The sequence below is a fragment of the Lethenteron reissneri genome, chromosome 23 (genome assembly GCF_015708825.2).
Source record: "Lethenteron reissneri isolate LAM-NWPU_2019-01 chromosome 23, ASM1570882v1, whole genome shotgun sequence".
Classification (NCBI taxonomy): Eukaryota; Metazoa; Chordata; class Hyperoartia; order Petromyzontiformes; family Petromyzontidae; genus Lethenteron; species Lethenteron reissneri.
In genome coordinates this window covers 18,491,667-18,517,014 of record NC_083801.1, presented here as the reverse complement: position 1 = coordinate 18,517,014, position 25,348 = coordinate 18,491,667, and the positions used below count along the sequence as shown (strand labels likewise).

General features: G+C 43.1%; 1 protein-coding gene across 1 annotated transcript in view; it reads left to right on the top strand.

Annotated features, from left to right (window-relative positions):
* Nucleotides 1-349: 349 nt before the first annotated feature.
* The window catches only part of LOC133346151 (DNA-binding protein SATB2-like), a 59,394-nt gene continuing 34,395 nt past the window's right edge, over nucleotides 350-25,348 (top strand). Inside the window, 5 exon segments of the mRNA XM_061557600.1 lie at nucleotides 350-1,035; nucleotides 1,467-1,665; nucleotides 14,122-14,298; nucleotides 16,591-16,717; nucleotides 23,671-23,794. Of these exon segments, the coding sequence (XP_061413584.1) occupies nucleotides 991-1,035; nucleotides 1,467-1,665; nucleotides 14,122-14,298; nucleotides 16,591-16,717; nucleotides 23,671-23,794 (672 nt within the window). The 5' untranslated portion in view covers nucleotides 350-990.

Below are 25,348 nucleotides of genomic sequence, written 5' to 3'. Positions count from 1 at the left end.
TCTCGCTTCTCTCTGTGTATTGTTCACGAGTGTTTCCCCAATGAGGACGTGTACTTTTATGTCTCCTGACCCCGTGTTTCCCTTGTGTGTCTCCTGTTCCAGTGTCTCTATCTTCTGTCCCAGTGTCTACGCTGTCTCTATCTTCTGTCTCAGTGTCTACGCTGCCTCTCTGTTGTCTGTCTCCCTGTATATCTTGTCTCCCACTATGATGTTACGTCCTCAAGCCGCGTGTCTGTGCAGGGAACGCGTTATAGAGAGCAGAGTCGCATGTTTCCAACTCACCGCTGCGCCTGGTTTACACTTGCGTGAGACCTATCTCTGTGTCGTGCCCGTGCGTGATGTCCACGTGTTGTCTGTGTGTATGTGGTATGTTTTTCAGTACCACTTAAAGTAACTTGACCATTACTTCCAATCGCAAAACATAGCGTTTGTTTGAGGACACTTGGTGAATTTGTTTCGTAGATTAACTATTTCTTTTGTTGGAATGCTGGAGCGTTACTTATTCACAGTTAAGGCAACTTTCAGCAATTCAAAGTTGTCATGTTTCAGGTTGTTAATTATCCCAAGCCGTTATTGATTTCAGGTAGACTCCGTAAACTGCAATCTCCTTAAGTTTCTCCGTGGGGTAGTGGGTGTTCAATTCACGTGTCAGGCACTGCAACCAATACCTAGCCACCTGCAGTGTTCCGCGTCAGCACCTTGAGTTTCAATATTTCCTGCGTAACTTTTAAGACGTCTTCACAATACCGTAGTAACGGTAATAATACTCGTCGTATCTTGGCCGATGCAGAGATATAGTGAGGTGCATAATTTTAATGACTTAAAGTTCAAATTGCAGTGTAAAGGTAGGCACGAGATAAATAGGGCCGGTAGTCTCGATAATAAGTTTCATGCTGGGGTTTTTTTTACTTGAAATGGGCTGCAAAGCCAAGCGGTCGCACACTTAGAGGAACAAACCGTGGCTTCGACGAAGATATCCATCAAGCAAAGATGGTAAAAAAGAACTGTGACTTAAATTCAGTTCTCAAAATTAAGGTAATTTTTAAAAAATGTGTTACATTGAAAATGCCGTTTAAATTAAATGTACATCGTAAATGCCATTCTACATTTTTTTTATCTGCCCCGCATGTTTTTATCACGATAAAAAAATGACTAACGTAATGGTTCGTTTTTAACACGTTCAAATATTTTGACAATATAGCGTCCGGGTGATGTGATGCCTTACAGTCGTGTTGTATAATATTAAAGCAGTGTGTACTGATATTTTGAGATGCATGTAGACATTTAAAACAGCTGAAATCTTGTAAGCCGCAATTCTGATTTCCATCATTCCACATTATGTCTGCAAACGCCATTATAATCTCGCTGCGTTAATATTTGAGTGCTCCCACTTCCTGCCGAGCATCATTGTGCATTGGGCTAACCCAGCCCGCGGGTTTCGCGAGTGATCGCCGCGTGTGATCCAGCAGGGGATGAATAAAGGAGAGGAGTCGTGGGCCACTCAGGGGCTCCGCGAGTTCTGCGCCAGTCCCAGCGACGTGGCGAGGGACCACCCTCCCAGCAAGCTGGCCCGGCCGGAGCAGAACGGTGGCGCGGGCAACCAACTCGTCGAGTCCAGAGCCAGGGTGTCCACCTGGGCCATGGCCAAATGCAGTAAGCCCGTCTGTACGTGCACGCGCACGCACACATGCATCGCTCGCAGGCACGCACACGACCGTAGACGCTAATTTGGCTCTGTCACAGGCTTGTGGCTTCACCAACAACGGACAAACATTTTCTCTCTCGCGTATGGCTGGATGAATGGCAACTTATGAGACTGTGTCCATTAATAAAGTAAATTTCAAGTGGCAACGCGTGTGCGCATTGAGCGCGCGCGTGTGAGCGGCGTTCGCCCCCGCTACGTTGTGGACAAAGTGGTCAGCGCGCTGCACTTCCATTCCTGCGACGTTGATTTGATTTTCGGCCGGTCTCTCACATCGTTGACAATCGGTGTCCACACGTGGCGAGGACATCTTTCAGGTTGACTCAGCCAAAAAAAGGAGGGTCAGCTGCAGATTTTCACATGTACCGCTGGCACCGCATTCACTTACGAGAGCCTTTATTCTCTTTCTCTTCACTTAGTGTCATCCGTGCACAGGACGGTGATCAAATGTATCCCGTGTCCACGTTGGTATTGGGTTAAATGTATTCGATCAGATTTACGGGATTTAAAACAGTTATAGTGGTCCGATAAAAATACAATGCATGTATGTTGAACTTCTTTCGCGCCGTACGCAGCCAACCGTGCTAATCATGCGTATAATGTGAGCATTTATTTTCGCGGCTATAACGGAGAGCCGTGAACCCCCGACTAAAAACTGAGAGACGTGCAATAGGACAATTGCGATCCGATCGAGTTTGCGAGGGTCACGAGCGCCAAATGCCGACCTCGGAGTGGCGCGACGGCGACTGGCCGCCTTGCAGCAGCAGCAGCAGCACCGCTGCGCCACGAAAGGCGCTGGGTTTTATTTGTGTTTTATGTAAACTGTCGATTAATCGGCACCGGCGTGAGCTGACACCGATACGGACGTGCATCTGTTGCGGATGCTACAATTAGAGCCCGTTTCTCGTGAAGTGTATTCGGGGAGTAAGATTCGCCGCGTGAGCCAGTGCGGGAACCGTCGCACATGTTTAGAGAGAAAACTATCTTGATACAGCTAGTGCTCCAAGACGTGCCGATTGAGTGGCTAGTTTGTAAATACTTGAATGATGAATCGTCGCCGGATAACCTCGAGTGATATGTGCACAGTATGTAGAGCCAGTGCATTGCCAGGGCTCAGCAGTTTCGATTGCACCTCCGCCATGTAAAATCCTGGAAGGCACTGTCAAAGCACACACTTTGCTGCAAAGTATCTGTCAAACTCTCTGTTCTTGGTTTTCACCAGTAGCCCATTGTGTGCCAATGACATGGATACAATTTGACATGTTTGTATGACCCATGACAGTTACATTATATTTGTAAGTGTACTAATGGTCCCTTGTGAGCTTGCCGGATTAAGTTGTTCGTGTTATTATGTACGGAAGTTTCGCTCTAGTTTTCCCAGCAGTCCTGCAATTTTCCACATATGCCTGCTTTGCTTATAGCGTATATACACTTTGCATGTACGTTATGCGTACGCATGTCGACACCTTTGCAAGTAAATGTATACGCATTTAATTCCATGGTTTGCCAGCATGGTGCCACCATGACTAACCACGTGATAATTTATCACTAATTGTAACACTGTCAGCAGGGTAACTTAAATGTATATGTACAGCCCTTATGGCAGTCCACTGCTGAATGAGGGCATAAACATTATGTGCAGTTCGTGGGGGTTATTTGACGGTGCTTCTTCATACTGCTAAATGAGGCTAAAGTAGCCCATACTATTAGGACTATATGTGTTATTATTATTATGGTCATCTGAAGGCCTTTCCTCATTAATAGATAAAATTTCAATATAAAAAATTAGGACACTTTTAACTAACTGTAACACTGTCCTATGTATATCAACTGAAGTTTGGAGTATCACTTTCCTTTGTGACTCATAGTTTCAGACCATTTTCTAGTGCGATCCATGTATCGCCAGTGAGTATACACATTCGCAGAAGCGGTCTTTGTGAATGGACAATGACCTTAGAACTAACGCTGAAAACGTTTAGCTCGAAACGAATATTTTCTCACGGTTTTGTATTATACGACCCAAGGCGCTAACAGTGGCTTTTCTTTCGGGTTGCTGTCGGCTAGAGGCTCTATAATTGTTTTTATCGTAAGCGACCTGACTCACAGAAAAATCCACGCGGCTACGCGGGGAACGTGCAAACTGCAGCCATGACGGTCGATATGAAAGCCTCAATCTGCTGTATACCAGGCGAGGTAGTTAACATCTCGCCACCCATATTCATTAGGCATGCCCATTTTCAGCAATTGCCGATTCACTACCGGCATTACTTCCTTGCCCTGTACTGCAGTCCACCTGGCTCCCCACGTATCCTAAAGCTTGGCATTCGATCTCCGTGTGGGTCATCCTCTACGACACGCTCTCCCGTCACGGCCATTTCTTCATACACTTGGAGGCCTCTTCATCAGCTGAAATGTTTTCATGAAGTAAACCCAATATTATAGGTGAAAACCACCTGTCAGCCAATGTATAGAGTTCTATTCCTAGTTGAGCATTTATTTGTTACTTAATTTATGCTTACATTTCCTGCATATGATAAGCAGAAGAATGGTACTGAATGCAAAGGATATGAACAGGCACATCTTTAAACCACAGTATAGGCTTTTTTAAGTTTAGTGGAAGTCTTTTTACTCATTGTTGTTGTTTAAACGTACTATTCTTGGTTGTGTACGATAACATTACTTTAGTAATTAAGACATTACATTGAAATCATGTCTTAAAACGTTGATGTAAGAATAAAATGTTATATATATAAAAAGAACAAAACAAGTATGCAATATTGTTGTTCCAAACAATTAGAGTTTTTAACAAGGAATAATAGCAATACATATTGAAGCGGCAAATTAAATACCGTATACTATATTTTCACCAAAATACATCCATTTGAGACTCAAAATACCTCTTCTATGGGAGGTTAGGGGAATTGTATCACTCAATTATATAATTATGTATTCATAATGTAACTTTCCACATACCAAATAGCCTTTGATGGAGGTTTCAAACAATGTTGTTTTCATAAAAATTGGTAACAGTGCTTAGTTTAGCTTTGATATTTATGAAGATTAATAAATTAATTGGTCCCATAAAATATATCATTGTATACATTTTCAATATCTAATTATGAATGATTTATGTTCAAAGTAGTGGAATAAATATGTTCATTAATTGCTTATATTTTCTTTTAAAAATTCTCTAGAAGTATTTGACACAATTATGAAAATGTAACGACCAGAAACAATAATACATTATACTGGGTAACTTAGAGTGCGAATAGTTACAACTTTGAATAATCTGTCCAAGCATGTGCATTAAATAAATGGTCATTTAAACTAATGGCTCATTTGTATGAATGGCTTGGTGGGAAGATTTTGTTTCATTTGTAAAAGCAAGCGTGAGCACATGGCCCTTAATATGAGTTTTCATTCAAGAGCTCGGGTTTTTTAGTTAATCGTCGGGGTAGGAAAGACTCAGAGGACACATTATGAATGCAGAAAATCTGGAAATAAGATGAGTCTATCCGTGACCATACGCAATCGGTATAATCCTCTGGCAATGCTGATTGGTCCCTTGTGTGGGGAATTGAAGTAGCGAGGTTGAAATATTTCCGACTTGCTTATTAGTGCTCTCAATTGGCTGTGTTGGGAGCGAGGAAAGGGCACCAGCCGCTGACAGGTTATAATTTGAAGAGAGGCGAGAGATTAAAAATAATAATCTGAACAATGATCCAATTGCAAGTATGTACATATTTGTGCGCGCGGGAAGCAAGTTTATACACGAAGGCTTCCGCTGTCGACCAGACGAAGTGTGCCACCCTTCGCCTTCTGCTCTAATTGGGGTGCGGGTGGGTGGAGACCATTATACCATTTGACAATCCCCACCGCTAATATTAATCCTACATCCATTGGGCAGCATTCACATTCTGTACACTATCAAAGAGGCAATATTCTTAACTTATGACAACTAATTAAAAACACACACTGTATATTTAAATTTGAAATTTACACAGTTTTGTAAATGCGGTTCAAAAATTGAGATGATTTTGAGAAATCATTGTGCAGTTGAAAAAAAGCGAGGCATGAAATTTATAAATCTAAAATTAGTATAATGAATATATATTAATAAAGTCAAACGTAGTTGTTCTTTGGTTTGTGAGAGGATTACTTACAATACTGTGTTATTTTCAATATGTTTTATGTTTCATAATTGACAACACAATTCAATATTAGGGAATTATATTCCTTTATCTATAATTTTATTTAACATTGCAATTATACGTTTGAGTAATGGTAAAAAAATAATAAGTATGTACAAATATTTTGAATATAGTAATACATGGGGCACTAATTTCATTCGGACATAAATATCAGATATGCCCAATATTTTAGCTTTTTTTGTATACAACTTTTTATGTTATCTTTGAAAATTTTTGGTTGTCCCCTGTAATGAACAGACGCACAAAAGCTCACTAAAATTGCCTTAGAATTGAGTCTGGGAATCTGGAAATGCGCATTGATTCTTTTCAAAAACAAAACTGATCATTTAATTAAATAGCATATTTAAACAACATTAGTTTACAATTTTCAAATGCATGAAAGCAACGTGATTTTGCTTTTTTTGCCTGTAAATCTTGTGTATTATTTGCACGCTCTCATAGTTGCAAAGCTCCAACAAAAAGTAATGTTTCTATTAGTACGGGCGAGTTGGCATCGTGTCCAATTTTAAGTGAAAAAAAAAACGTAAAACAATGTGACTAAGACATATTGGAATTCACACTTATTTCAGCTGGAACAAATTAATTTTGAGTCAAGTAAAATGCCCAATGCAGATAAGCTCTGTCAATTACAATTTTGTCTTTTAAAAATGTTTTATTTTGCATCGAGAATGTTGAAACGTCTGCTAATTGGTCGTGCAAAATGAGCATTTGGTGCAGATTGCAAGCCCATGCATTAATGCCAGCTCGATGCAGTAAAATCTAGCAACGCCTCCTGGAGATGTAAACAGGCTTAGGTGCAGCACAACACTGCATCTCAACGCCGTGCACGCGTACACACACACACACAGACACCGAGAGAACACTCCGCATTCTAAGTGCATATTTGAAATGCGCTGCAGTGTCAAAACGCACCTGTGACATTTGCTCGGAAGTTTACATTTTTTTCAAACGTTACGACTGTGCAGCTCTCTGATATTTGAAAACTTTGAAAACATCACAGACAATGTGGAATTTAAATTAATTTTAATGAAATCCCGCTATTATTTGTTTGCTTTAATTTTATCTTGGAGGGTTTTTTTTAAACAGGATTTAAAAGGAAATCAGCTTCAGGGTTCGTTTTAAAAGATCCATTGACAGCATTTGTACGTAATTATTCTCATGATATCATACATACACATACACATGCACTTACACACGCTCTAATGCAAAACATACTTTGTAATTTAACACAAAGTACAGACGATATTAAATGTGCACACTTTAAAACAGTGCAAAATAAAACCAGTGATTGTGAATTAAATTCACGTGGTTCATACTGGTATTCGGTTTGCAAAAAAAAACATAGAATGATCCCTCAGCAGTACAAGATAATGTTCACTTTTAAAATGTTCACTTTTTAAAACTTCCGACCTGCTGAATAGAAACCATTGATATCAAATGTAAGATGAATGCAGCACTGAGATATCACAAATGTATATGCTACCTCATAACAATAAATATGTATGATGAATCTTCTTGGTTCTTTCGGTAAAGTCACGTAGAAGGGAAATAATAAAATAATAAAAATAAAACATTATAAAATACAATTCTCACGACGTTTCGGCCACAACGCAAGCAGCCATCATTTCGCACCACACGTAGCCGACCATGCTAATCGGGGGTGCTTTATATGTACTGTAGATGGCTATCATGTTTTGGGGTTATTTTATGAGGTATGTTAAATGTTTTAGAAAAAAGCAAAGACAACGCAACCAATTTATTTCACGTGTGGCTAATACGCAGCATGAGCAATGACAACATAGCACTCTGGTGTTTATTTTAATCCCAAAGTAGAAGGTTTACGCTACGCTGCCTGGCCATAACTTCCCTAACAATGTATTTTCACGAGTGCGCACCATTCAAAGTACATTACTTCGATATTAAACGTGTCTCAATATTTGTACTTTTTTACTCGTTATATATTTTTTGATTGCACTCGCATTTCGCATTGTGGTGCTTTCTACTGCCCCGGAAAGCATCACAAGCAAAGTGCAAAATATATAAATACGTCAAAGATGAATTGTATAATAATGACACAGGAATGCATAACTGTTCATTTAAAAAAAAAAGCTTCACTGCAATGTGACAAGAGATAGATGTTTTTTTTTACATCCAGCCATTTGAGTATTGGGGAAGATTTTTAAAACTTGAATTATTCAGACAATGATCATTACCTTCAGTAAAGACTATTATAATAAGCCTCGTTGTAAATCCACTGCTCGATGAAGTCTACCCCTATGCCGGGTCAGTCCTGAGGTTTGTTTAAGTGTAATGAGGGCAAGACGGGCCAGTTCAGATATCACTCGCCACTGGCCTTCGCTGTGGTTGGCAATCGAACTCAGGAAGTTTTGTTCATAGTCCAATGAGCCACATGCAACTTAATTTCCTCCGCGTTGCACCCTGTATGAAACAGAGCAGCACGGGACATAAACAATTGTTGCAATCAACATTTTTTGCAGGGAAATCGCACCATTTAATTTTGAATTCAGCCTCATGCTAACCATTGAACAAAGACGGTCACTGCATCGCGCGCTTTCAGATGCGCTTCTGTGGCCGTCTGGAATGCTCTTCCTTCTGATAATAGGAAACCACTGGAGCTGTGTACTTTTAAATCTAGATTGAAAACTCACTTATTTAGAACTGATGTTTGTGTTTAGTTTGTTGTCCTTACCCCGCACCTCCGATTAGCACGGCTGGCTACGTACGGTGCAAAATAAGTTCAACATACATACAGAACTGTCACACGAGCAATGGCTCACAGTCATGTTTGTACCACGTGCTCCTCAAACCAACACCAACACATGAGCCCTTCAACCATGATCTCATACCAACCGCCATCCGTGCTGCGAACTTTATCTCTGTTTCAAATGAAGGCCTTCCTTCCCCCCCAACCCCCTGCCGATGACTGACTTCTCTATAAAATAAATATGGCCACTGCTTCTGTACAGCGTCTTGACACGTGGTTGCACTTGTCATCATCATCATCATCATTGTCATCATCAGTCGTGACTAATCCACTGCTGGGTGAAGGTCTCCCTAAGCCATCGCCGCCATCTCTCACGGTCCTGCCATGTCACAATCCACCAAGCACCTCTCAGGCGCATTTCCTCCTTCGGCTGCCACTCCATCATTAATCTCGACCACCGGCTATCATCCCTTCTCAGTCGCGAATGCTGCCAAAGCCATTTCACTTCTCTTCACAGTCAACAGTAAGTCTCTAACCTCTGTAATTCTGTAATCCACAGTCGTTTTTTTTGTATCTCTCATTGTAATTCCAAAATTTAATAAGTCCACGCTTCTCTGTGCACTTTTGAGTTTTGGTTAAATTGTTTTGTCATTGTCAACGTTTCTGATCTATATGTCCTGGTAGATAGGACGCACCGATTAAAGACGTTAGATACATCAAAATTGTACTGCATTGTAACAGGAGCAATGCAGAACACATCAAGCAGCAGCTACGGCACTGTAGCTCGGCTCTGAGGCTCCACCTGTCTTGGAATTTATAATTTGGTTTGAAACAGCACCAGCTGGATGTGTCTTTGTAAAGCATCCCAAGACGTGTGATCTCCACTGTTTAGTGTGGGCCTAAAAATCTCGAATCCAGCAAACAGATTGCGTCGGTAACTGATGTTACATTTAAGTTTCAGGGTTCTGTGTGGAGTTACTCTGCAGGTTAATGGAGCTGTTGTCTACACCACTGATGGGGGTCACCAATCTAATTTAGAATACCGTGTACACTGTGTATACTGTTCATGCTATATATATATTATATGTTTCACCTCGTTGACAATCTATTGATGGAAGCTGTGTTGGTTATTGGGGGTTATTTGATCATACTGCTGGTCAGTATTGGTCTGGGAAGTGGAAGGGTGCAGGACTGGTGCAGAAAATATACATGCACAGCTGTGGTTAGCCACGAGTAGGATTCAAGAGAGAACCACCAGGTTCATAGCGTAGTGCGCTAATGACTGCACCACTACTCCATATAAACTCATTATACACTTGGTGTGCTTTTGGAAAATTACATTACATACTGAAAAGCAGAATATCAATTTTCCTAAAGAAGACATTTGTCAATGAGTGCATATTGATTTGCAATATGGACCTGACAATCTAAAAAGTTCTCGAAGAGGTATTGAAAGGTGCATGCTGGGAATTGCACAGAGAAAGAAATTGGAACAGTCGGATCAAGAACAAGTATTAGAGACACCGGATTGGCAGCTGAGTAAACAGGCGTTGGCAGGACACACGCATCACTCGCAGGGATTATGCCCAATAGTCGAGAATCTCTACAGAATGACAGCTGAAGGAGTGAATTAGCTTGAGAGGAACGCCCACCATGGAGATGGAGCGATAAGTTCAGCTCATGCGCACGAGAGAGAGACAGACGGATTGTGGCATCACAAAAGCACGAGGGATGTCAATGACGTGGGGAGGCTTTAAGCCAGCAGTGGATAAATGACTAAAGATGCAGATTATAGTCATCTAAACCAACTCCCATCATTATTGAAGAATTTATATACGTCGCGTCTACGTGATCACAACTAGATCATTGGAGACCGAGCAGCTGATTATATTACTCAAATATTATATAACTACTGTATATCATGTTATGGGCTAATTGTCGACCAGTAAACTCGTAAACAATTTTGCTTTTACATTTTGCTTCGTAAACCTCTTCCTCATCATCAGCAGCAGCATCAGCAGCAGCATCATCATCATCAGTCCCTTAACCATGGAAGTCGTGGGCGCACGAGCGATTACTTTTTTGGCAGCCAAGCTCTCTCTCTCTCCCACATCTCACGGCCTCTTGACACGCGCACGAAGCGTGGCTCCGATATTCCCTTGACACGAGGCTCGTCATCCGGCATGGTCCGTGGCCAGCCTCCTCTCTTCCTCGTCGTTCCTTCCAGCCGTAGTGGTAGTGGTGGTGGTGGGGGCTGCAGATTGGTGCTTTAAATGCCCCCCCCCTCGCCTGTTTCTGAGTGATATTCTATATATTCGACGCAGGTGGGGGGGGAGTGTTCAGTTATTTTCGGATTAGAATTGTGAGCGATGCGCCGTCGGGAATGAGGAGGTTCCGTCTCTCTCGCTCCTCGTGGCTCCGAGATTCGCGTGGCCACCGTGAGCTCAGTCGGTCCCCAATCTCCCCCCCCCCCCGCTTCCATTTGCCCAACCCATTCCCTCCCGTGGCAGGGGGGGAGGTCGTTTTTTTAATTGTACTTTGTGTTGTTGTTACAATGTTTACCATAAGGACCAGGTTATGTTACACTGTTGCAAGTACTAAACAGCATACCTGTCAACGCATACGGTCTACCCGTATTCTTGTGCAGGGAAATTTGAGTTTTCAAGTCCATACGGCGTGCAGCCGTTTCAACACGGGCACAAAACATGTTTTTGTCTATTTGTGTTTCTCTCCTTGTGATGATGGGACTTTGTAGGATGAACGTTGAGATTTATAATGCCACGGGGTGACCAATAAAGCCTGAATGAGTCTGTAATAAGGCAGGCACTGACTATGGGTTGACAGGTATGGAACAGTGATGATGATGATGGAGTTGACCCAAGCTGGGCACACCCGATGTTGGACCGCTCACGCCGTTTCTGGCGTCTTGGAGTCCGCGATGTTTGAGGACCGTGTGTTTACAAATGCCTTAATTCTAGATTTGAAGCTTTCGTGACTGCAAGGATTCATATTCTTAGGTTTTTTCGGTAAAGCCACGTAGGTAAAAAATTAAAATTAATAAAAGTAAAATAAAAATAAAATAAAAATCACGACGTTTCGGAGGCAACACTGTGGTCGATTCCACGGTGACTCACTTGATACAGCTATCGTGCTGTGACGGTCCCACCTGAAGACGGAAGCTTGTGTTGCCTCCGAAACGTCGTGATTATTTTTTATTTAACTTTTATTAATTTAAAATTTTTCCTACGTTACTTTACCTAAAAAACCTAAGAATAAAAAGGCCTTTGCCGCCCGAGGGTGAACGCGCTCACCAGTCCATGAAAGGGACGACCCAGGTTTGGGCCGGCACTGGCTTTGCTTTTGTTGCAACTGCTGTGGGGGAAATGCAGGCCGAGCTCCCATTTCCCCCAACTCACAAAAGCGCGCTTTGTGGGGGGCGGGGGGGAGTGTTGCTTGCTTCCATTCGCGGTGGTTTTGGGGGACGCGGTTTGGATTCACGGCTTTCCCGGTGAGGCTTAGTGGTGAAGATGTAAACATTTCCCGGGGTCGCAGCCAAGGAAATGACTCTTGCATAGGACAACCGCTCTCGCTCGTTAGTAACTCGGTTTAGCGACCCTGGTGAGATGATAAAAAAGCCGTGGAGTCGACCACGGTCTGGGATTTGAACTCGCGAAGCGCTGTGTGTGCTTGTGAGGCAAGTGTTTTAGCCACGGTGCCAATCGGCTGCGGTGTATTCGTGCTGTTGAGTAAAGGGTGTTCAATTTATAACTGTACCAAATGATGGCACTAACCATTGTGTTCAAGTAATTTCAAGCATTTTCTTCAAAATTTTAAACCGCATTATCCATTCTGCCATTATCTGCATATTGTGCCAACAGATGCATGGATTATGGCGCAAGATTGAACAAGTACAGTGTCGCCTGAGATGTTGGCCACGTAAATTCCGTGATGCCGTTCACTTCTTTCAGACCGGTCCATTATGCATGACTTGAGAAACGTCTTTTACGCTTTAGAAATCAAGCATCGATGGCGCCAATTGCTCCGATTATTGTTCATAACTCAGTCTCACGTTTTTGTTTAGTCCGTGATCTTTGGCCATGTTGTAGTGTTTGTGGCTGCTAGTGTTTACACAATTCGCTCGGCAGAGTGGCTGTGCTGCTGATACTGTGGGGGAGGAATACAATTCTACGTGACGTAATTGGCAAGACTCAATCTCTGTTAAATCAGTACCAGTTGATCAAGTCTCCGAGAATAAATAAAATTTATCAGCCTCCTACACGCTGCCATTCTGTGGTGAATGCGGTATTTTCCCATGCCGTATTGTTGTAAGAGTCTATTTCTCCTGGAACATACTGTCATCAATGCTGATTCATAATTCAAAGTTTTACTTTTCTGAGTAGGTTTTTATAGATACACAGTCTCACTCTTTAATCCCTGTGAATAAAGAGTGTTATTCTTCAAATGATGTAAAAAAAATTCGCCAAACGTAAGAAGCTGCTATGATTGTTGTCCTCAAAGTATACATGTAGTGAAGCAAGTTTGGTGTGGAATATGATTGGCGTTGATGGATCGAATAAATATGGAACCTACATGAAACATCCATCTGAAATAGCTTTAAGAGGCAGTAGAGCAAATTGATGTCTGACCTATTCATACATCGCATTGTGCCAATCGTATTTTAGTGAGTTCTTTTCAGGAATACTTTTGATTATTACATAATTTGTTTGGTACTGTATAGATACTATTAGGTAACTATTCATATGCCCTTTTCAAAAGTTGTCATCAGAAAACGTAATTCTCATGAAAATGTAATTCTCGTGAGGTGCCATGGTGTTACGTGCTGTCTCCAACACGTATTCATGCGATCTCTCTGTGACCTCTTTACATGCCCTGAAGAAGGGCCATTGGACAAAACGCAGTGAATTATATACCCTGACGTCACAATGTTGTCGAGGAGTGTGCGTTTTCCATCCGTACAAATGTCGATTATTGTGACCCCATTCGTACGCGTGGCTTTTCGCAAGCTGCCTGGGGTCCCTTTCACGTGCAAATCAAAAAAATAACTTCACCAGGGAACTCGGAGACCATTTACGGAGCAGAACCCGTCCCAAAAAAAGAACCTCGATGCTCCATACATTCCCGAGTAAAAGAAAACCACCACGAGGGCAACTGGGGGTGGTTTGACCTCACTTCACCACTCTTGTCAGTGGATGGTGAACAGAATACAAACCGAATTATTACATCGGCTGCGTCAGACGGTGGTGGCGGGTTAACGACACATTTGCAGTCACGTGATCTCACCCAAAAGAACCTTCATTGCGAAATCTACTTTGATGTTCGCTGGACGCGAGCGCGAAGATTAAAATTCACTTGCCACGGGCGCGCACCGCACCGTCCGTCCTCGCCGACGTCCCACACGTTCCCTCGCTCTGCCTCCCCCCCCCCGTCTCTCTCTGTGTGCGTGCTCGCGACCCCTCGCCTAGGCCGCTCCATCCCCGTGTTCTGCATCGTGGAGCAGGGCGAGAGTCCCATGGACCTGGACGGCAAGGAGGAGCACGCTGACTTCGTGCTGCTGCGACGCGACGTGCTCTTCAACCAGCTGGTGGAGACGGCGCTGCTCTCGCTGGGATACTCGCACAGCTCGGCCGCTCAGGCGAGAGGTAACTACGAGAGAGAGAGCTGCTCAGCTTGCTTAGCAGAGTGAGCGGTAACTCAGCTGCTCCGACAGAGAGAGAACTTCTCAGCTACCCTAGCAGAGTGAGCGGTAACTCAGCTGCTCCGACAGAGAGAGCCACTCAGCTACCCTCGCAGAGTGAGCGGTAACTCAGCTGCTCCGACAGAGAGAACCACTCAGCTACCCTAGCAGAGTGAGCGGTAACTCAGCTGCTCCGACAGAGAGAACCACTCAGCTACCCTAGCAGAGTGAGCAGGTAACTCAGCTGCTCCGACAGAGAGAACCACTCAGCTACCCTCGCAGAGTGAGCGGTAACTCAGCTGCTCCGACAGAGAGAACCACTCAACTACCCTCGCAGAGTGAGCGGTAACTCAGCTGCTCCGACAGAGAGAGCAGAGCCAGAGGTGGCCCATGAAGCCTCACAAGAGAGATGTAACCCACGCAGAAGAGAAGTACCCAACTACCTACCACTGAATCTCCTCCTGAGCCTGCTTGTCTCTGTGAAGCAAAGCACAGTTCTGTAAAGGACACACTGATGAGGTTTTCCTGAAGAAGGTCAGTTGGCTGAAACGTCATTTCATCTGAGTGACGGTTAAAAAATCCCCCTGTTATTTTATTCACACGGATCTATTGATGTGTTCACGAGGAGTTGAGTTCACGATAGTTAACACATTGTTCTCTATGGATGCCTCATTAAGAGTCCTTGCTAATGATGCTGATTGACTTATTTTAGAACAGTTCTTTTCCTCCTTGTAGGTTAAAAAAAATGTAAATTGTAATTTAGCAGCTGAAACCTTCACTGTTCCACCACTCAGCCATCAGCACCGCACATTGTGGTGATGTTCCAGAGTAAGCCTGCATGCCAAGCCTTCACAACAATTCAGCTGAAAGTTAAAGCTAATTTCTCCTGGTGTTCATGACTGCCAAAATTAAGCCTCAGCTCTTTGCAACACTTATTGGAAGGTGATGTAGCCTTTGCCTTAAAATGTTTTTCGACGTCTGTCTTATGAGTTTGGAGTCACATAGCTTGACGCTATGTCTGATGGAGGCATTGGTAATTATACGTATTGAACTATTAGCTGTGATTAATCATTGCAGGCATACTCATTATGCGGAGTACTTGCCAAAGACTCAACACATATTCCAGAACTATGACAAAGGTCAGCATGTTTAGCTGCTTTGGTAATGTTATGGAGTGAGTTAAGTGTGCCATCCATAACAATTTCTGTTACCAGTTTTGCATGGTCATCGTTGAGTAGTATATGTTCATTCACAGCCCTGCTGAATTCACTCGTGCTGGGTATGAAAAGCTGGACCGTGCATGTGACAAACCCCCCAGGATAATGCAATTCTTTGGCCTGAGAGCCAGGTTGTATGGCCACACCTGTCAACATACGGCATTGGTGATAAATAATGCATCGAGTTAAATTCTGCGGCAGCCTAATTGGTGCATAAGAAATTAAAGGGAAAGCAGTGCGTGGATGAACATTATACATTTTATTTAGTTGCCTTTGCGCTGTTTTTCTGTATTGCTAAGCGGCGTCTTCTCACGTAGCCGGTTATGTCCGAAAAAATGTACGGTTGGGTCTGTGAGCATTTAATAATGCAACGTTAAGTTTGGTTGTGGATTTAAGTGCATTACAGTAGTTTGTATTCCAGTATTAAACAATTATATTTCCACACATCATTTACCATGAATCAGTGTATATGTTATGAGGTATGATGATAATATAATCATTGTCACAGCAATGCTCTTACAAACCAAGGCCGAAATAAAATAAAATGAACATTTTAGAAACAATGAAAACCATTTACAAAAGAGCCACGCTGCAATTAAATTAAGAAAGTACAAAATGCATATTAAAATGGGAGTCAGTAGAGGCGAAGTGCTTTCCACAAAGTATACACGTATAATGATTTCGATTTAAAGCTTTCGTGACTGCAGGGATTCATCTTCTTGGTTCTTTCGGTAAAGTCACGTAGAATGGAAATAATAAAATAATAAAAATAAAACATAATAAAATAATTCTCACGACGTTTCGGCCACAACGTCTCCTCGACAGACCTGTTCTCCACCTGAGGACGGCTGCTTGCGTTGTGGCCGAAACGTCGTGAGAATTATTTTATTATGTTTTGTTTTTATTATTTTATTATTTCCATTCTACGTGACTTTACCGAAAGAACCAAGAAGATGAATCCCTGCAGTCACGACAGCTTTAAATCGAAATTTGACGCAATTACGTCTCCTCACACTTCGTGGCCGCTATGCCGCCCGTAGGCCTCCTGAAGCTGGGAAACTGGAACCCGGTGCCACTGAAGAGTATCACCGACTCCCCCGAGGCCACCATCGGCGAGATGCTGCAGGACGTGTTCCACACAGCGACGCTCCGCATCTTCCTGCACAGGTTGGCACGCGGCCACCCACTTTACGCGTCAACGGGTACCAAAGTGGGCTGTGTCAGTCAGTACTCCTGTAAGCACTTTGTCACTCTGATAAATCGATGTGTTGAAAACTATAGAAATCCAGGTCTGATGTGTGGATGAATGGAAATGACTCCTTTATCTGAGGCAGGTGCCGATTCTTTACACTGATAGGAACAGAACATTGGCAGTTGGTGCAATCCACTCGACTTCTGGGGGCACTACCTCCTGAAGCTCATAGCAGTTTTAACGAAATGTCATCATATGTTGGTGTTAAAATTCAGTCAAGGAAATTCTAACGCCACCGGTGAGGAACTTTGTCGGTCGTAATTTGATCAACATATTGGAACGTTGAAATAATATCAGTGTAAATGTGCCAATCTTGTCGGGTGGTGTAGGATTAATGGCAAGGATTTTTACGTAAAGCTACCACGTGAGCATATACAAAAGCAAATATGGATGGTGCATAGTTCTGCCTACGAAAACCTACCCTTTAAGTTAACACTTACTTTTTAGGTCATGCTGGCTCGTAAGTCAGGACCTTTCGGCATTGTCAGAGCGGCGAATAGTTGACCTGTTTAACCATGAAGCAGATATGGAGAGACAAAGCGTTGGGAATCCTGTGCACATGTTACTTATTACTATTCAAATTTCACTTCTTTCCACCCACCATAAAGATAATAGCGTAATCTCTACAAGAGGCTTGTTTACATGAGATATGGAAATTATTAAGTGCGAGGTCGCAGCTTGTCAAATCCACAGAACTGGAGCCGGCGTTAATTTGGGTAGAGAGTTAAATTCGTTCTATAATCGTCATGAAAATGCCACTCAACAATAGCTTTGGGCATCATTTCGAAAGTCGAACAGAAAATTGAAATGTAGGCAGCGATAATAAGTATACCGCTGGATATATTTCATTGGCCAGGGAGAGACTGGATGTATTTTACTAAATGTGTGCTTTATGATGGCCAGTGGTGCTTACATGAAGATGGCAGACCTCAAGCTGCTGGGATGTGCTAACAGGTAATGAGGAGGATGGGTGCCAGGGTGGAGACCAATCTGTTGTCATCGGATTGCCTTTTCCATTAACCCCTTCATGTGCACATTCTTTTCATTTCGCAAACTGCGTCGTGCATTCGAACATTCGTTTCTTTTCATATCAGCCTAGTTACGGCACAATTGCCAGAGTATATCAGCAGGTTGTGTGTGGTCGGGTAAATAAAATCCGCTGTTTACAGAAAAGATTTGTTCAACAGGGCCTGGTATTATTGTATAATATGTACGTTGAAGAACGATTGTGGTGTGGCGGCGTGGTGATTAGCGCACAACGCTGTGAACCCGGTGGCCCAAGTTCGATTCCTGGCCACAGTTAAGGTGGTGAATGACATCTGAACTGGTGCTGGGGCCTTCACAACCCGCACCGACCGACCGGCGTGGTGATATTTTTGTCAAACAGTCTCATAACTGGCGTTTTGTGTGAGAAGGCCTTTATTTCAAATTTTCAAGTTTCTTTTGTTTAACCAGATGAGGATAACTCAAGAGACCAGAATAAAGTTCTCAATTTGCAAGAGTGACCCGGGTCACCAAAATGACTAAGTAAAAACATGAATTAAAATACAGCAATGATGCAAATAGAAATGAGTGCAAAAACAACGGTGTCACCTGATACATCGAAAATAGTGCACAAACTAAAAATACGTCAAATAATAAATCCCCTAAAGTGCAAAACCGGCTTGGCAGATTACTTGTCAACCTATCGTTGTACAATTGTGTTACAGAAACATGAAATGGATACAGGTAACTATTGTCTTAACATCTAAACGGACAAGGATATATGTCAAATGCAAAAAGAAAGTAGAGCAATTGATTATTATTTATTTTAACACACGCTATTACATTGAAGAATGACCGCACAAATAAAACATGCGCAGGTTCATGGCCACAATTTAAAACCTTTCAAGGGCATCTGGCAGATTTGGAGTCACTATGACCATATCGACAAATGTGGCTGATAGAAAACGGTTGGGTTGATCCCTTTTGAAACTAGAAAATCATACAATACAACTCCTATATCTGTTCACTTAAAACAATAAAAGTATTTTTTTTTACGCAACCATTGGCTCCTACAGCTGTCTGGGAGTGCATAATTTCATCAGCATTATACGTATGTATGTTGAGCTTCTTTCACACCGTACGTAGCCAACCGTGCTAATCGGAGGTGCGGGGAAGGACAACAAACTAAACACAAAAAGTAGTTTCAAAGGAATTAGTTTTCACTCGAGATGATTTAAAAGTGCATAACTCCAGTGGCTTCCTAATATCGGAAGGACGAGCGTTCCAGATGGCCGCAGAAGCGCATCTGAAAGAGTGTGGTGCAGTGACCGTCTTTGTTCGATGGCTACCCAAAAGTTGCTGCGAGGATGACCGGAATTGGCGTGATGGTTTATGCTTCTTGGCGAGATCAGCAAGAAATTGTGGTTCATTTGTGGCAAGAACTCTCTGTGTAAAGAGTGCTACTTTACAAGACATTGATTCATCACAGTAGAGTACAAGCAAACTCTGGACCGGCATATGACACACAGGTTCTCATCAGCAAAGTCGTGCTTGCTTGAATCAATGCTGGGAAAATGTCAGATGTTATAGGCAGGGTGGCTCTGTTTAAGATATGTGTTCTAGTTCGACGAAAACTTTGAGTTTTTACACGTAGTTGACTTCCACGATCAATGTTATTCATAACTAGCTTTTTTGCCCGTCCTAGGATGGAAGCTGTAATATTTACGAAAAAATGTAGCAGAGATTAATAATCTTGTGTAAATTTAATGGCAGTGAATCTTGCACGAAAGTATGTCATCAAACACTTCACTGCATTTCACTGTAGCACTGTATTAATGACATTGATTCTTGCACAAAACTACGTCATAAAACACCTTACTTCATGTCACTGTAGCACTGTATATAACTGACCTTCAAATTGTTCAAATTCACTGCTCTGATACTCTATTCTCTTTTGCTTTCCGTTGTCGGAGTTGAAATAAATTGGAAATCGATGCAATATCTGGAAAATCACCGATAAATATCTATTTTACCATAATGTAGAAGCAAAATTAGACTTACCTTTTATCTCAAGTGCTGAAGAAATAAATAAAAGCACCAAATCCACTTTATTGCTGCGTAGAATTATTTATTAGATTAACTTTCAATAAAGAAACGTCAAACTTAAGCGAATTGCGAAAAATAATGTTTCCGCTCGACCTTCTTCTGCGTGAGTGTAAAAATCCTCCCGCTCATGAATATTCATGACGGGGGGGGGGGGGAGGAGCGGAATGTGGAGTGACGTCACGAGCGTTACACACAAACAGACTTGCTTGGCTCATTATAGTAATAATAAAGGTGTCTGGGTTAGATCACGTAAATATAAATACGTCGTTAACCCACCACCACCGACACGGCCAATTAGTAAGGTTTGTCATGTAAATAACAACAAATTGTAAATGTTGTGGGTTTACTCTTCAACACACCAGTGTGCTGATGCAGTAACAAATTAGCACGTTTGTTTTCGTGACAAACCTTACTAATTGTCAGGTGGTGGTGGGCTCACGACACATTTATATTTCTACGTGATCTAACCCTAAAACCCTTATTGTGAGCAAGTTTTGAGAATCACGCAAAATAATAATTCGTGTCATTGTGGCGAATATAAGTAATAAAATAGTTACACGTAGATTTTTATATTTTGTTACTTTATATCTCGAGACCGACCCTCGTGATTACATCCTTTTGAAACTGTGCTAACATTGTGGTACGTCACACACTGCCGTGCTTTTCATGCTCTTGCTAAGGTTAAGCATGCCGGCGTAAGCCTTGATCCAAGCCAGCACCTAAGCCAAGTGTTGAACCAATAACTGTTGAAGCAGAAAACCGCAACTTAATTGGAGCTGGGATGTAGCGATAATCATAGGCTACACCCTGGGGTGCTGTATTTGATTCCTTATTTCACCTGAAGACAGTTCTTGTTGGTTTCTGACGCTAATACAAAGTAACTGTAATGTCTGCACACGCACGTAGCATAAATCATTCAAAGCAGACTAAATTATTCCTCTGCATTCTTTTGCGCGTCATTCATTGAGTATTTTAGAGATCGGTGTTACAATACTATGCGAATCAGCCTTTTTAAACACATGCTGTCCGATGATCAGATGTTATTGGCAAGTGCATTTCATGTAAGCTATGGAAAGAAAAGCATCTGGCAGCTGAGCAGCATGTGTTTGACAAGCCTGACTCTGCTGATGAGATGCATAAGGTCAAAACGGGTCCGGTCTGCTTGCTTAAACAAGTGCTGCTTGATAATATGGGATTCGTGTGGAAAGCCACTAGGCGGATGGACATTTATACGTGGAGACGCACAATAGAGTTGTGCTCACATATGCGATCACCCGCGGCGATGTCCCACGGCAATGCAAACTTGAGTTCATTCAACTGTGTGGACCATTACGGACACTTTGCTTAAAGCACCGGCTCCCGTTGCTTTCCGTCTTTGGCGACGCTGCATTGGCTAGTGGTGCACAAGCATGAACAACAAAAAACCCCAAATATTTTGCCACAAGGGCTGTGGCCTTCAAATGAGAAATCACATAACAGGCGACGTTTTGTGCAGGGGCCCTTCATGGCACAAACAGCACACGTGTGTTACGATTAAGAGCCATCACCCCAAAAACGTTGTCCAGTATATATCTGTTTTCCACTTAAGGCAGCGCTATTGCCGAATACGTCAGGTGGACGCTGGTCATTGTTGTACGAGTGTGCATGTGTAGTGGTGATACGCGCTGACAGTGGGGATCGTGGGGCAGCGCGTGGTGATTGGCTGTGTGCCGGTGACGCGCGCTGACAGGGAGTGATCGTGTGGCAGCGCGGGGCGATTGGTTGTGTAGTGGTAACACGCGCTGGGAAAACGGATCGTAGGAACAGCGCGCCGTGATTGGTCGACTAGTGGGTGCTCACATCGCGGTCCGCAAGAGGGCTATATAAGGCGGTGCGCACGGGCGCTCGGGGAATTGGTGACCTGCGAAGACTGAAGACGGCGGAGGAAGAGATAGGGCCTTGCGGCACCAAGTCCCGCTGTCCTTGTAAGGGCCGGGGCTCTGTGTGACCCAGAGGCGGGACCCTGGGACCCGGGGCCGAACGTCCGTGTGAGGGCCGGCTCTCGGGACCCAGAGGTTGTGACCCACGCCCAAGCTGGGGTGGGTCTGTAGGCTCCACGGACGTTACGGGGCTGGAGTGTAGTGTGAGCATGCAGTGTGAGCATGCAGCGTGAGCCATACATAGTCACTACACGTGTCAGTGGAGTGTGTAGTGGGAGAGGTAGTGACCACACGTGTCAGTGAAGTGTGTGTAGTGTGAGGAAGAGTGACCACACGTTGTATCGTGACAAGTCAAGGTTTAATAAAAAGTGTGCTACCCGTCAAGAGGTTTCCTGCCGTCATTCCGATACTTCAACTACTTCACATGTAGTATGGAATGCGCATCCAACGACGAATGTTATACACTACAAATGGGGAAAGTATTCTCAGAATATGGTGAGCCGCTCGTTTTGAAAAGCAGATGGAACAGAACCGTTCTTTCATTCATTATAGGGCATCACAGTGGTGAGATGTTAACATATCACCTGGTATGCAGGAGGTCCTGGGTTCGATCCCAACCCTGATGCCTGTATAGTGGGAGTTTGCGTGTCTCTCTTACCGTGGTGGCGTGGATTTTTCTCCGGGTCCTCCAGTTTTTCCCTCCACATTTAGAATCAACGCTCCTTCAGAGTATTTGCCTGCTATACATTTCCACACGATGATGAGCCACTTCGTTGAGCTGTCATTTTGTGACCAAGTCGCTTCTGAAAAAGAGCTCAGTGTGCCTTACCTAGTAATGTATATTTTAAATCGTTAGTTACAGTCACCTAGTTCGCCACTATATAAGGGTAACAAGCCCCAACGGACTCATCGTCCATTTAAAGGACGTCAATTAATAATGACAGTACCGGGCCTGTTTATTTATATACCGTGGGATGTACAAATTAAACATTTTGATCGTGTTTTCCGATTTAAAAAAGTACACCATTTCATTTTAAAGTCTTATTGGAAGGCATATCGTAGTTTTAATATGAGGGCACTTACCAAGGAAAATCATTCAAGTGAGAATATTGGTATACATTTAAACGCATACATCCTCATTGTCTATACTTGGAAGATAAGTACATAGATGGATACTTGCGTGTCACATGCCAGGTTGAAATTAACGTGCATATAATTGGCATGTGAGCTCCAAATAGTCATGCATTACATTTTTTTGTTTTAACTTTCAGAGCTTTATGACTAATCCGTTGGTGACTTTTTAGCGACATTATTGCGTGCGTCCATGTGTGTGCGTGTACGTGCCTGTGTGTATGTCTTTGTATTTGTATGTTAGGTCGACTCAGCGTCAAAATGAGTACATGGTGCGGCGGTGTGTAAACATCGACATTAGGGAGACAAAAGCAGCCGGGCATAGTGCTAGCCACTCACCCCCCTCGTGTGCCATGCCAGCCTTCATAGGTGCTTGCTAACAGCACTTGTTCCTACAGTCTGTTAAGGCTACACGGGGGATCTTTGGCTTGTGTTTGTGTGGGGAGCGGTACTACTGTAGTTAGCACACTGCGCTACGCACCCGGCAACTTGAGTTATATCCCTGGCCATGGCTAGCATCAGTGGTGAATATATGAACTAATCCCAGGCCTCCGCTAGGTCTACTCATACTTAAAGAGTACCTGATGCGGTGGGGCATGGTGACAAAAGGCAGCTGGGCTTGGTGTTAAGTGACATATGTGCTTGCTAACAGAATTTGCCCCAACAATCCGTTACGGCTGCATGGGGGGGGGGTCTTTGTCTTTGCGTGGTGTTGGTTGCGCGTGCAGCTGCTCTCGACTGGAGGATCTTCCTTCGGAGCAGTGGACCCACACGACCGTCCGAAACGCACTACGAGAACTCCTCCGGGAGATGAACCAGAGCGCCCTCGCCAAAGAGTGCCCCCTCTCCCAGGTACGTTGGATTGGTGCACATTGAAGTAGAAGGCGCCTTGCAAATCAATGTAAATTATTATTATTATTTAGTTTGTTGTCCTCCCCCCGCACCTCCGATTAGCACGGTTCGCTACGTACCTTGCGAAAGAAGTTTAACATACGTACGTACATACGGTATTCAGACGCTGTCTTTCCGACAGACCTGTTCTTCACCTGAGGACTGCTGCTTGCGTTGTGGCCGAAACGTCGTGAGAATTGTATTTTATTATGTTTTATTTTTATTATTTTATTATTTCCCTTCCACGTGACTTTACCGAAAGAACCAAGAAGATGAATCCCTGCAGTCACGAAAGCTTTAAATCGAAATTTAGTACATACGGTACTTTACAAGTCTTCATCACAGGGGGGCTTGCAGGCGAGCATGTCGCTAAAAGCCCTGTGCGTGTGTGGTACCTGCGTTAGATTCCTAGCTTATTGTCCCATACCACAAGGTGCACTCGGGGGAAAATAAACAAAAGAATAGATTTTTCATTACTACTCCGCAAGTTTTCACAGTTGTTCCGTATAGCTCTCTCATCTATTTTTCAGCATGACGTCCGACGTTTTGCTCCGCATTATGATTATTTCAGGAACTCCCAGCACGTTGAGAGAAACGCCGCAAAGCACGCCGAACAACACTCGGCACAACCAGAAAACACATCGGAGAGCTATTTCTTTTTTTTGTACATGGGTTCTATAGCACCCCATTGCACACCGGAGCCAGGCTACAGCTATCGCTTGTGGGACCCGCGCGTCCATTTGTGGGAGATACTTCGCACCCAATGGTGCAATAGCCGCCAATCAAATGTGGTCTAAGTCGACAGCAAAACGAAACAATGTGGCAATCAGCGTGGCTGTTGAGCCAGGAAAGCTTGCGGAGCTGGCACTGTTGTGTGCCCACATGTTCTGCAATCAGATGACCTGGACAATGGGATTTAGCTCAGGTTACATTACTGGTTTAGCGCAGGATTTTCTAAAAGGTGAGTGACTTTTTTCCGACTGACCAGTAAATGAGTTTTGTGTACCACGTGGAGATGAATTAAGCCTGGTTCACAGTTAATCCAGTATCAACCAAAAAAATGAAATTTGTGACTTCAGATTTAGTAAATCATTAAGATGCAAAATAATGATATGCAAACATTAATAACTGTTAACCAAGGTAAATATTACGATATGCTTCCCAAAACATTCGTTGCATATACCTTTCAATATTTAAATATTTACTCGTTTTTTACGGAGGTTTTAAATGTTGTTAAACTCAACTCCCAGAGATGGCACAGTATGTAGCATCTTAGTGTGGATTAACATGCAGATAGCACATTATCCATCTAGCCTCCTCACATTTAGTTTAAACAAATGGAGGTATATTTCTAGCTCAAGCAGATTGTTTCACACTCATTAAGGTCTTAGGCAGGAAATTTTCCTGCCATTTTATCTAAACGTCCTTTCTGTGACATTTCACAACATTTGGTGGAAGTGGGGAGATTGTGTGAAGATCATGTTGATGTGATGCATCCTGCCAGAAGGTTTTATG